The sequence below is a fragment of the Python bivittatus genome, unplaced genomic scaffold (assembly GCF_059951505.1).
Source record: "Python bivittatus isolate LINGU-HERP-01145 unplaced genomic scaffold, Pbiv_v1 ctg000330_np1212, whole genome shotgun sequence".
Taxonomy (NCBI): Eukaryota; Metazoa; Chordata; class Lepidosauria; order Squamata; family Pythonidae; genus Python; species Python bivittatus.
In genome coordinates this window covers 34,037,633-34,049,762 of record NW_028277058.1, presented here as the reverse complement: position 1 = coordinate 34,049,762, position 12,130 = coordinate 34,037,633, and the positions used below count along the sequence as shown (strand labels likewise).

Below are 12,130 nucleotides of genomic sequence, written 5' to 3'. Positions count from 1 at the left end.
AGCATATACCCAAGATCTCTTAATAAAGTACAACTGATGTCCAGTTTCGCTGAAGTCTATGAAATTTACTCTTAATCCTTTAATAAGCAGGCTTCAGTTGGCCCAGCAAAAACTATACCTTTCTATAATATAGAGGGTAAAAAGGAAAGAATGTGTTTGTTATCCTGTCAATAAACTAAAGAAATATAACTTAGGTGAGAGCAATAGAATACAGCAACATTTCCATAATATAATTTCTGTTCCTTTATTAAGCATAATTCTGCCAAGCATTTATTTTCAAGATTAAGGATTTTGAAAGTTTAATATAGCTGGAAAAAATAAAGTGCTTTAAATTAAAAGGCAAAATACCTAAAATGCACAAATCAAGAAAATCATATTTACCTTTTCAAGTTTCTGATGAACATCTCCTTTGGTTGTAATTTTTACTTCAAATTCTGCTTCAAATTCTCCCAGATACCGCCGACGTTTAGAATGGATACTATCCATATCCTCTGATTTAGAACGCTTTCTTCTTGATGCCTCACCTATAATTTATTTTGATTTTATTTATAGGCTTCTTAGTTACCCTTTTCAAGGCCATGATTCTCTCAACAAAAGCCAAAAAAAAAAAAAATCACGTGTAATTCAGTTTCATCAAAATTAGAGAAAAATGCAGCAGGAAAGAATATCTATTTTTTTTGTTCATAAATTAAAAAAAATATTCAATAGGTCTCAACACTGAGTGTACAATATATGAGTTGAATTTTTAAAATGTATGCTTACAAAAATTAAGGTGGAAACAATGAAGATAACAACTATCCCACCATATTGAGCAAGTTGGTGGTAAGAGGTTACCTCTTTGGTTCACTAGGAACAATGTGATTGTGGATCAGCCATGGTGTTACTAGGTTTCTTAAGAGAATGATAATAATACCAAGCAGGAAAAACATCTTGCAGATAGAATAGTTCAGTGGCAGAGCACCTACTTTGCATCTAGGAAAGTCTCCAAATACGGCTGGAAAACCTATTAGAACAACTCTCTTATTTAAGTGTACGTCTGCATGTATGTTTTGTTGATGCTATGACCCCAACTTATTCATTTTATTTGTTGCCAATCCTGAATCATATAAATGCATGTGCAATACTCTGCTTTAAGATCTAACATGGTCTAGGGATTCAGTAGTGATAAAGCATCTAAGTCATATGAGAACTAAAATGAACCTGAAAATACATTTGCTCTCCTAGCAATTCTAATATTTGCCACAAGGAAAGGCATCTCAATATTGTGAAAAACTTTTAGTACTCTGATGATCTATTTTTCTGCATTGTAAGTATATTGTATGGAATCCTGAAACTCCACATAGTAGGTAATTTAGGTGGTAGAATGGCTATCAGTAGGAAAACAAAAAAACAGGACTACCAAAAAATAAGGTGGTGATTTCAACATAGAATGTGAAAGCTTCCGGAACATATGAAATAATAAAATATGAGTTGAAGACAGCAGAAAGGAAGGAAACGAGGAAGAAACAAGTGAATTCATTTGTTCATTGCTATTAGATGTGTGTGTGTGTGTGTATATATATATATATTCACATAATATACATATACACACACATACACATATGGGGGGAGGTATAATATGAAGATTAGCATTCTCCCTTCTTGCACAATACAGGGATATTTCAGGAAGAAGAAAACTGAATGGAACCTTTTTATACTCGAGAGATTTTTTCCTTGTTACTACCTTTTTAAACTCTCAAGAACTCTACCATGTATGTGTAAACATGAGCCCTCTATTGCCTTATAGCACTGCAAGGATTTGTGTGGTCTTTCTTTTGTTCAGCAAGGCTTGAAAACCTCATCAAAATTACTTTTCTACACTGCCTGAATTCCCAAAGAGAGACACTCCAATAAAAGATACACTGCAATGTTTAGTTGAAGATCCTACAGATACACTATTTTGAAATATAGCCAACGTACAAAGATAGTGCAACATAATTCCTGCAGGCTGTATGAATTTAATTTTGCTATACATACATCTTTCTGGAGGTTTCTTCTCCTCCTTGTTGGGCTCCTTTTCTTCTATGCGGTCCACTTCTTTCTCTTTTTCTTCTTCTCTACCTTCTGTGAGAGAAACCAGTCAGTTTTATCTTTATCGGCAAAATTACTACAGTTTATTACTTATTTATAAACATATATACAATAAACTGAATCTTAGGCTTAGAAAACCTGAAGATTAAATACCTTCATGAACATCTAAAACCACTATATTTTCTAAGCATTTAATATTCTCATTTAAATTTATTTAATGTTCAAAATACTGGATAACTGTCCAATTATTTGAAGCCAAGCCAACAGCACAACTTCTTTATGGGGCCCAGCTGGGCCCCTTTTCCAATTTTGCACCAGCAGTACTTGTACAATCCAAATTTCTAAGATCAGCCCTTCAAGTCCCAAATTGTATCTCTAATGCCACCCCATGACTAGAGACAGGCTTCATGAAAGTGGAGGCTACAGTGTGGGTGACCATACTCAACTACTGGCTCAGACTATCCTTTTTTCCCCTTGGCCTTGTCCCATTAATTATAAGTGATGATTTTCAATCCACATGGAAACATGCAGTGGCAACTAAAATCTCTTCCCTGGGCTTTTCTTCAGGTCTTCTACTCAGCATGGGATATGATCAGGCCAAAAGACTCATTAAATAGCGTGTAGCAGACATAGAGCGCCAATTGGATATAGCCAGGACCCCAACCCTTATTGCCAGTGAATCCAAAAAGTACTCTACCTCCCCTATGGCATACCTAAGTTTACTTGAAGTCCCTAAAAACCAGAAGACCGTTACTCTGGCATGATATCATGCCCTCTCCTCAGCTGTCCTTGAACATTGATACAGGAAGATTCCTTACCCAGAAAGACAATTCCCCTGTGACTCTGGACACATAGAAACAACGGAGCATGTGCTTCTCCAGTGGCTGTACTATAGAGACATTCATACTACCCTCATCTCACCATTATTGCATAAATACCCAGGCTGCACAGAACAAATTCTACACCTCTCTGCTGCAGTTCTCTTCTTAGATTCTTTCCACCAGCCATTTCTACCAGTTGACCTCCCTCAAAGTAAGGTCCTAGAAGTTTGGTCTGACTTCTTTGCTGCTGACTTCTCTTTTTCTGGCATAAGCAGATTCTAATTCCATAAATTCTCAGCCACGACTTCAATAATCAACTGCACGATTCCTCTGGAACCTTTTTTTTTTTTTCATTATCTTTGAAACCTCCCAACATGGTTACGCATGCCAATCTTCTCTGACATCTTTGGGTTTCTTCCTAAAGCCCTGGGGACTCCCTAGAATTCTCCTTGATAATTTTCAGAAGTCTTCCATTTGACCAACTCACCAGCTTTTCAGCCAGACTAGCCACAATATGCTACTACTTTACTTCTAAATCTCTGGAAGTCAGTCATTTTAAAGCCTTCTGTCTTATACATGCCCTGTTCAGGTAAGTGTCTATGGGCAAGACAAGAAAACATATCTTGTGTAGTCCTGCACAGGTTTTTAATTAGCTGCCTCATCACACTTTTTTTACATCATACTTGAACTCTTAAAACAAGATATATTATACCAACAGCATTCCCACAATCTACTAAAAATGCCATTAAAAATTAACTAAGTTTAGCCTGGCAAAAACTTGTTCTTGAGAAATCAATGCTGATTTCAGGTAATAACTACACTGCTTTCAAAATGCTTACAGATAAATTGCTTTATGATCTGCTCTAGCATATTCCTGGGTATTGATGCCAGTATGAGAAGATAGCTTGCTAATCTAAACACCTGGGTTGTTCTTATCACACATTCATGTTATTCTTGAAGTTCATGTTTACCTTCAAGAAGCATCCACAAGAAGGAAAAGGCAGGGGGCCTGACTGGAAATGTGGCTGGGATTGGTAGCAGAACGCGGGGGGCGGAGGGAGATGGCAATATGCTGCTAGTTTTAGTGTTATTAAGCAGTGAAAGAAGGCTGCTAAAGATTTTATTTATTTAAGCAATTTATATGGCCGCCCAACTCACTCACAATGACTCTGGGTGGCTTACAAGAATAAAAGATGCTGTGTTGGTTTTCAAGACTCTTGAAAATTCTGATCTGTTCTGAGTTACTGAAGAGTTCCACAGTCCCAGAAGTGATTAAAGACAGAGAGCAGGAATGCATGGGATGCTTCCAGTGGACAGTGGACAGTTCAGCTGGCAGGCCAGCTGGTGAGGATCAGCAGTAGCCCAGACAGCTTGACTGGCACACAGGCAGTGCTGAGAGTCCAGGAACTGCCTTGGCCAGTAGGAGCAACTGGATGAGTGCAGCAGGGGACTTGGGCTGACAGTCAATATTAGACCATGGCAGGGATCCAGATAAACTGGTTGGTGGTGAGTTAAGCTGACAAAAAAAGGTATAGTTCTGCAAATTATAGCTTTGCTAGCAATAGTTGATTTTGCCAAGCGTGGAAGATCACAACCAAACAACTTTATTCATTACTAGACTGAAAGGCTGCAACCCTATCCTGCAGCTAAAAGGCTTGAGTTGGGGGGAGAAGCTCAACTGGAACAACAGTACAGAACTCCAGTTGGGCCCAGCCAGAAGTTTCAGTTGGAGGGCAACAAATCATCCCAGCAAGGGACAAGAGAGAAGCTTAGCCAGAGTCAGCAGTCACCAGACCAACTTAATAATCCACCAGTCCTACCAAACTACCAAGAGTCTGAAGCACCCAGCAACTAGTAAGAAAGAAGGAGGTGATGAAGAAAAAGAGAGAAATCTGCAGGAAGCATAAGCATGAGCAACTTAGTGGTAGCAGCAACGTAGATGCCATTTACAAGGAAAGGAACAAGATTAAGAAGTAAAAAAAAGGGGCCTCCCCACACTTTGCAAGTTTCAGAGGCAAGATCAACCTGAAGTTGCAAACTAAGTTATCTCCAACACCAAACAGCTGGTGTAGGCCAAGCTACTAGCAAGGGAGAGGTACAAGAGATAGAGGAAGAAGGGATCAATACTTAGTTTTCCCACCCTGAAAGGCTAAGCAAATATCCTGTTCAAGTTTCTCTTCAGCAGGGAGAAATTAGACTTCTGAACAGGAGTCAAGTTTTGCTTGTGTTCTAGGAAAGGAGCCAAGCAGCTGGATGTTAGTATGTGTAAGGCTGGCCTGGTTCCTCAAAAATTCCACTTAAAAAGGAAGCTGAAAGTTAAATTACTTGACAACAAACTGAATTGGGAAATGGGGATACAGTTCAGAGGGATGCTTTTCTTCACAGATTTTTCTGTAACAACTCAAAAGGTTTTTTTCCCAACCAAAAAAAATGTTGTGCCGAGTTTCTGTACCATTCCAAATCCCTGGCATAACTTGGCAGCAAAGGTGGGATAAGGACTAGCCCCAATCACCTTTAGACAGAGTGTCTCAACCATGTACTAAAACACATGCTGAAGAAATATGCATTTTGGAATCTCAAGTACTGGGATATTTGCTTTCCTATTTGTGGTTCACATATACCATAAATATCTACAGATTTCAGTCCCTTAGAGCTGCTGTATGGGAAGCAGCTTTGGTGTGGGCTAAATATAGTAAAGAAGGGTTAAACTAAAAAAAAGTAGAAGGTCCAAAGAAGGTATAGAGTAATACACTGCAAAAGCTAAGCCAAATAGCACAAGAACTCCTAAAAGTAGCACAGAAGAGTCAGAAATGCCTGTATGATTTTAAATGCAAAGGGAGTCTGAGGGAGAAGGAGCAATGTTTTTACTTCTATTAGCCAGGAATGTAAACTTCAGGCAAAATGGTATTTAAAGTTGTTGACAGAATGGGGTCTGTCAACTACAAAGCAGGCTTGTACCATACTAATTTACTTAGGAAGTGGGTTGAAAGGGTATTACCCAACAAGCTGGCCAACTCCAATGGGCACCAGTGAGCCAAATGTTACCAACCTGGTGAAATCTGGATTATACCAGATCACAGTACTTCAGATATATCACAGGCCATCAAGAAATCAAATCAAAAGAAAAACCAGTGCAAACCATCCAATAAATGCAACCTTCCATATGATTGCAGAGTATTATCGAATTTTCATATTTCTCTTTTCCACTAATATACAAGCTATCATGTGAGGATGGGAAGCATTCTATACTGCATTTCTCTAAAATAACTCTCACCTAGGGAGAGAACATACAATACAATACAATAGGGAAAGGGCTTTATCTCCTCAAATGTGCAATGGGATTAGCAACAGAAATTTGAGATTTTCTGACAGGACCATAATAGTCAGATAAACCTCAGTGAGGAAATGTTTCAATGTAGAACAGATCTAGAGGTCACCAGAGTTAATATGGATGATGACACCAGAGGAAGACTTCAGTATCCCACCTCAATTCTTCACTAAAAGAGGATAATGTAAGTGGAGAGCTCAAAAATAGTTCTCCATTCATATTAGCTCATCTGTATGGTCCACATACCCACCCTAACTTCAACCATCATGCATAAGTGAGAAAAGTTTTAAAAGGCAGGCTGGCAATGGCAGTTGAGGCCAGTAGCAAATTCTTTTCAGATATTCACTAAGATTTTGTATAGCCGTGTTGATTTCTATGTTCCTCATTTTTTCCCTCACTGAAATTGCAATTTTGCTTTTAATACCTTGTTTAGCAAATGCTGTAAGTGATGTAGTAGCATACACAATTGCTTCAGTAGCATTTGTACATTCAGTTTACCCAGCGGACTGTGGATGGTAAACTGTGGACAAGGATCAGAGCCCAAGAGCAAAGTAGAAATGAACAATCGAGGAAGCAATTCTCGTTTTGTTAGATTTGTTAAGAAAATGGTTAAATAGCAAAATAATCCTGGCAAGTACCTTTGCTGTCAACTGTGAGCCTTCTATATGTTATTTAAAACACCTGATGTCTGAGCTACATTCTCCACTGCTTTTGGTAGAGGACTGAATGCAGCCTATAGTTTCTGAAAAGTGAGCCAGCTTGCACGTGGGCAATGTTTACACATATAAGCCTCCTTATCAGTTAGAGAATTCACTTTTATACCAAGGACAACAAATGGCTATCAAATTCGTGCCATAAATTGAGGACCCCAATTAATATAATGAATTGGGGCAATCCATTAAATCCAAATGTTTGAAGAAAAAGGAGGCATAAACAAAGAATAACTGATAACCAATCTCATGTCTTACCCATGAGAGCATGGTAATCAGAAAATTAAAATGACTGTTTTCCATGATTTGACATGCACAATCAAGCACAACTTGATATCACGCTTGCTAGGCAATGTTGTAGGTTCTCTTTAATTTACAGATATGAAAACCCTTAGGATACTATATGTAGCATTTTGTACAAGATAAAATATCCTGTAGCTGGATTGTAACAATTTATACACAGAATAGGAGGCCCAATAAAATATACACTCATTTCTAGTGAAGCACCACCACATTCTAGTAGCTGCAGTGATAACTGGCAAGTCTAAGGAATTTTCCTGGCTAGCAGCATCTTTTCACTGATGGTGTAGCTTTGTTTGGCAGGATTTAAGTTATAGGAGTAGTAAAAGTGGGTGTATAATGTTATCTCCTTTCTGGAAGCTAGTAAAAGTATCCCTCTATGGTAGTGTTGGAAATATCTATCTCTACAATAATGGGAAGACAAGGATCAAGGTGGGCCTAGATGGGCCTATAATGGGCCTAGATGTGAATTCCTTACGTTAGATAGCTTGTTGTAATGGTCAAATGGAATGCACTTTTTGCCTCCAAGAAGACTATAGGCAGAGCAATGATACATGCAAATACGGAAATAAACCGCCTATACAAACTGATGAAACTAAATTATTTTTGAAAATTTCGAAAAACATTTGATATTTTGGGGTAGATTTAGCCTGATCATTCATTGACTCTACTTCAAAAATGACTGGAGAGAGCTACAAAAGGTAGATCTAAGTCAAATTTCTCAGTTAACAAACTAGGTTTGTGTTAGTTATAAAATTTTCATTAATATCTCATAGCCCTGTCAACTACAGGTGAAACTCAAATAATTAGAATATCGTGCAAATGTTCATTTATGTCAGTAAGGCAACTCAAAAGGTGAAACCAATATATGAAGTAGATGCATTACATGCAAAGCGAGATATGTCAAGCCTTACTTTGGTATAATTGTGATGATTATGGCATACAGCTTATGAAAACCCCAAATTCACAATCTCAGAAAATTAGAATATTACATGACATCAATAACAAATAGAACAATATCGGACCTCTGCAAAGTATAAGCATGCATATGTACTCAGTACTTGGTTTGGGCCCCTTTTGCAGCAATGACTGCCGCAATGCGGCGTGGCATGGATGCTATCAGCCTGTGGCACTGCTGAGGTGTTATGGAAGAGCAGGATGCTTCAATAGCGGCCTTCAGCTCCGCGGCATTGTTCGGTCTCATGTCCCTCATCTTTCTCTTGGCAATGCCCCATAGATTCTCTATGGGGTTCAGGTCAGGCGAGTCTACTGGCCAATCAAGCACAGTAATCCCATGGTCATTGAACCAGGTTTTGGTACTTTTGGCAGTGTGGGCAGGTGCCAAGTCCTGCTGGAAAATGAAGTCAGCATCCCCATAAAGCTCGTCTGCAGAAGGAAGCATGAAGTGCTCCAAAATCTCCTGGTAGACGGCTGCGTTGACCCTGCACTTAATGAAGCACAGTGGACCAACACCAGCAGATGACATGGCTCCCCAAATCAACACAGACTGTGGAAACTTCACATTGGACTTCAAGCATCGTGCATTGTGTGCCTCTCCATTCTTCCTCCAGACTCTGGGTCCTTGGTTCCCAAATGAGATGCAAAAGTTGCTCTCATCAGAAAAGAGGACTTTGGACCACTGGGCAACAGACCAGTTCTTTTTTTCTGTAGCCCAGGTAAGACGCTTCTGACGTTGTTTGTTGTTCAGGAGCGGCTTGACAAGAGGAACACATTTGAAGCCCATGTCCAGGATCCGTCTGTGTGTGGTGGCTCTTGATGCACTAACTCCAGCCTCAGTCCACTCCTTGTGAAAGTCCCCAACACTTTTGAATGGCCTTTTCCTGACAATCCTCTCCAGGCTGCAGTCATCCCTGCTGCTTGTGCACCTTTTTCTACCACACTTTTCCCTTCCACATAACCTTCTAGTGAAGTGCTTTGATACAGCACTTTGGGAACATCCAACTTCTTTTGCAATTACCTTTTGGGGCTTTCCCTCCTTATGGAGGGTGTCAATGATAGTTTTCTGCACAACTGTCAGGTCAGCAGTCTTTCCCATGCTTGTGATTCCTACTGAACCAGCCTGAGAGACCACTGAAAGGCTCAGGAACCCTTTGCAGGTGTTATGGATTCATTAGCTGATTAGAGTGGGACACTTTGAGCCTAGAATATTGAACCTTTTCACACTATTCTAATTTTCTGAGATTGTGAATTTGGGGTTTTCATAAGCTGTACGCCATAATCATCACAATTATACCAAAGTAAGGCTTGACATATCTCGCTTTGCATGTAATGCGTCTATCTCATATATTGGTTTCACCTTTTGAGTTGCCTTACTGACATAAATGAACATTTGCACGATATTCTAATTTTTCGAGTTTCACCTGTAGATGATGAAGAAACAATCTAAGATGTCCCAGAATATGTTGGAAGACCACTGAGGAATTAAACCAAAGAATACCACAGTGCACTTATATTATCTTGTTTGAAATGGGTTAGAGAAAGGACAGAAAGAAAGGAGACAACAGTTCTGAATTGTAATCTTGTTCACAGTTCTAAAACTGTAATAGAGCTAAAGCTTTCCTGACTTTTTTTCACAAAAAGTAACAGAGTGGTGATGAGGAAAGACTGAATAAACACCCATTGTAGGTTTTTATATAGGAATTCTTGGAGTGCATGTTTCAAGCACAGGAAATACAGATGCCCAGATGCATATGAGGGTTGGGGACTGATTTAACAGTGCAGTTGTAGGAGCTATGTGATGGAAGCTGGTCTGCTTCATCTGCTTTATCCTTGTCAAGGTATCTTTAGCATGTAAACGTTTAGCCTCAGGAACAACTGTGTCATAACTGTATTTGCACTCAAGCTAATACTGCAGTTAACTCTTTGCTTCCTCAAGAGGCCCCTCCCTAACAGTTTACCCCCTCCTCAAGAGGCCATTGCTAGACCCTACCATCCCAGACAATTTCCATCCAGTTTCCAACTTTCCCTCTTTAGGGAAAGTTGTACAGAAGGTGGTCACACTGCAGCTTCAGAGAGCCCTGGAAGAAGCAGATTATCTGGACCCTTTCCAGTCAGGGTTTAGGCCTGGGTATGGGACTGAGACAGCATTGATTACATTCTTGGATGACCTCTGGCAGGAACAGTATGGGAATGTTGCATACATCTTTCCTCTTGACCTCTCAGTGGCTTTCGATACCATCAATCATGGTATCCTTATGGGGCAGCCCTGGGAGCTGGGGGTGGACAGCACAGTGTTGTACTGCTTCTCCTCCTTCCACTGGGGTCACTTCCAGTCAGTGTTGGTAGGGGGGAGAGGTCCAGCCCACGGCCCCTCTTTTGTGGGGTGCCAAAGGGCTCAGTACTTTCTCCCTTCATGTTTAAAATCTACATGTCGTCATTGGGTGAGGTCATCCAATGATTTGGGGTGAGGTATCATCAATATGGTGATAATACTCAGCTTTATATCTATCTCAGTTTTGTCATGGAAGTTCTGTCTCAGTGCCTGGAGGCTGTAGGAGCCTGGATGGGGTGTAACAGGCTTCAGCTCAATCCAAGTGGCTTTGGGGACCTACTTTGGTTCTGGATGGGATGGCACTGCCCCAGACAGACCCAATGCACAATCTGGGGTCCTCTTGGACTCATGGCTCCTGCTTGAGAAGCAGGTGACAGCTGTGACTGATAGGGCCTTTGCACAACTTTGGGTTGCACATCAGTTGCGCCCATTCCTGAACCAGGGAGCCCTGCTCATGGTCACTCATGCCCTCATGCCCTCCAGATTGGACTACTGCAATGCGTTCTACATGGGGCTGCCCTTGAAGAACTTTCAGAAGCTTCAGCTGGTGTAGAACGCGATGGCACAAGCAGTGAATAGCATTGGTTTTTCGGCACATATGACACCACTGCTCTGGGAGCTGTATTGGCTTCCAGTGTGCTTCCTGGTGCTATTCAAGGTGCTGGTTGTTACCTTTAAAGCCCTTTATGGCTTGGGATGAGTTACTTATGGGATTACCTCTCCCCAGTTGTTTCTACCTGTCCTACCCAGTCCAGCAGGAGGAGCATGCTCCAGGTGCTGACAGCTAAGGAGTGCTGACTGGTGGGGGCCAGGAGGAGGGCCTTTTCTGTTATGGCACCTGCCCTGTGGATCATTCCACCTAAGACAGCCCTGACCCTGCTGGCCTTTCAAAAGGCCCTAAAAAATTGGTTTTGTGCCTGTGTCTAGGGCCCTGGGAGTGTGACAGAATCCATCTGTTGGCTTTATTGATGTTTATTAAGCTGGGCTACCATGTTTTTTATTTTATATTATGTATTTTATTATTTTCATCTATTTTACTGTAAGCTGCCCAGAGTTACTTATGTAAGATGGGTGGCTATATAAATCAGATGATAAATAACTCAAACAGCTAAATAAATGGGCCATTTGGTCCCTTAGGGTGTGATTCATCACTTTTGGAAAAGTACAAGGGTGAAAGAGAAAAGATGGCAAACCAATTACTCTGCTCTCAGAGGGAACCCTGTGTTGGCAAGAAGATGACTAAGTTTTCTTACTAGCCAAACCACCACCATCCAGGAAGTGCAACAGAGACCAGTGTAACAACAGTACAGGGGTCATTCTTTCCCAATCCTCCTGGGCCTTAAGTTCTGGCCCTCATCCTGACAGGATGAGTCCTAAGTTATGAAATAGCACAGGGAAATGAGTTGTTTAAAACCTCTTTTCTTCAGGTCCTTCTTGCAGCTCCACTGACTCATTAATACCAGTTTATTATATCAGGTCTATTCTAAAAATTGATATGGATAGCTTTGCTGATGAGAAGCTGCAAAAAGATAATCTGGCTCAGCTGTGTGAGGTTGGTTTCTGGTCACTAAAAAACGGCTTCCCAAGAAGGAAGGGTTACCTCTACCTC

The 12,130-nt window shown here is 40.5% G+C and overlaps 1 protein-coding gene across 3 annotated transcripts in view; it reads right to left on the bottom strand.

Moving 5' to 3' along the window:
• ATF7IP (activating transcription factor 7 interacting protein) overlaps positions 1 to 12,130 on the bottom strand; it is a 103,753-nt gene that overhangs the window by 44,532 nt on the left and 47,091 nt on the right. For 2 of the 3 annotated variants that reach the window (XM_007427708.3, XM_007427707.3), the window contains exons 3-4: positions 2,017 to 2,103; positions 382 to 524 (exon numbers count right to left, since the gene is read on the bottom strand). In XM_007427708.3, coding sequence (XP_007427770.1) covers positions 382 to 524; positions 2,017 to 2,103 — 230 coding nt within the window. The remainder of the gene's footprint in view (positions 1 to 381; positions 525 to 2,016; positions 2,104 to 12,130) is intronic. The other variant, XM_025166346.2, reaches the window with a different exon arrangement.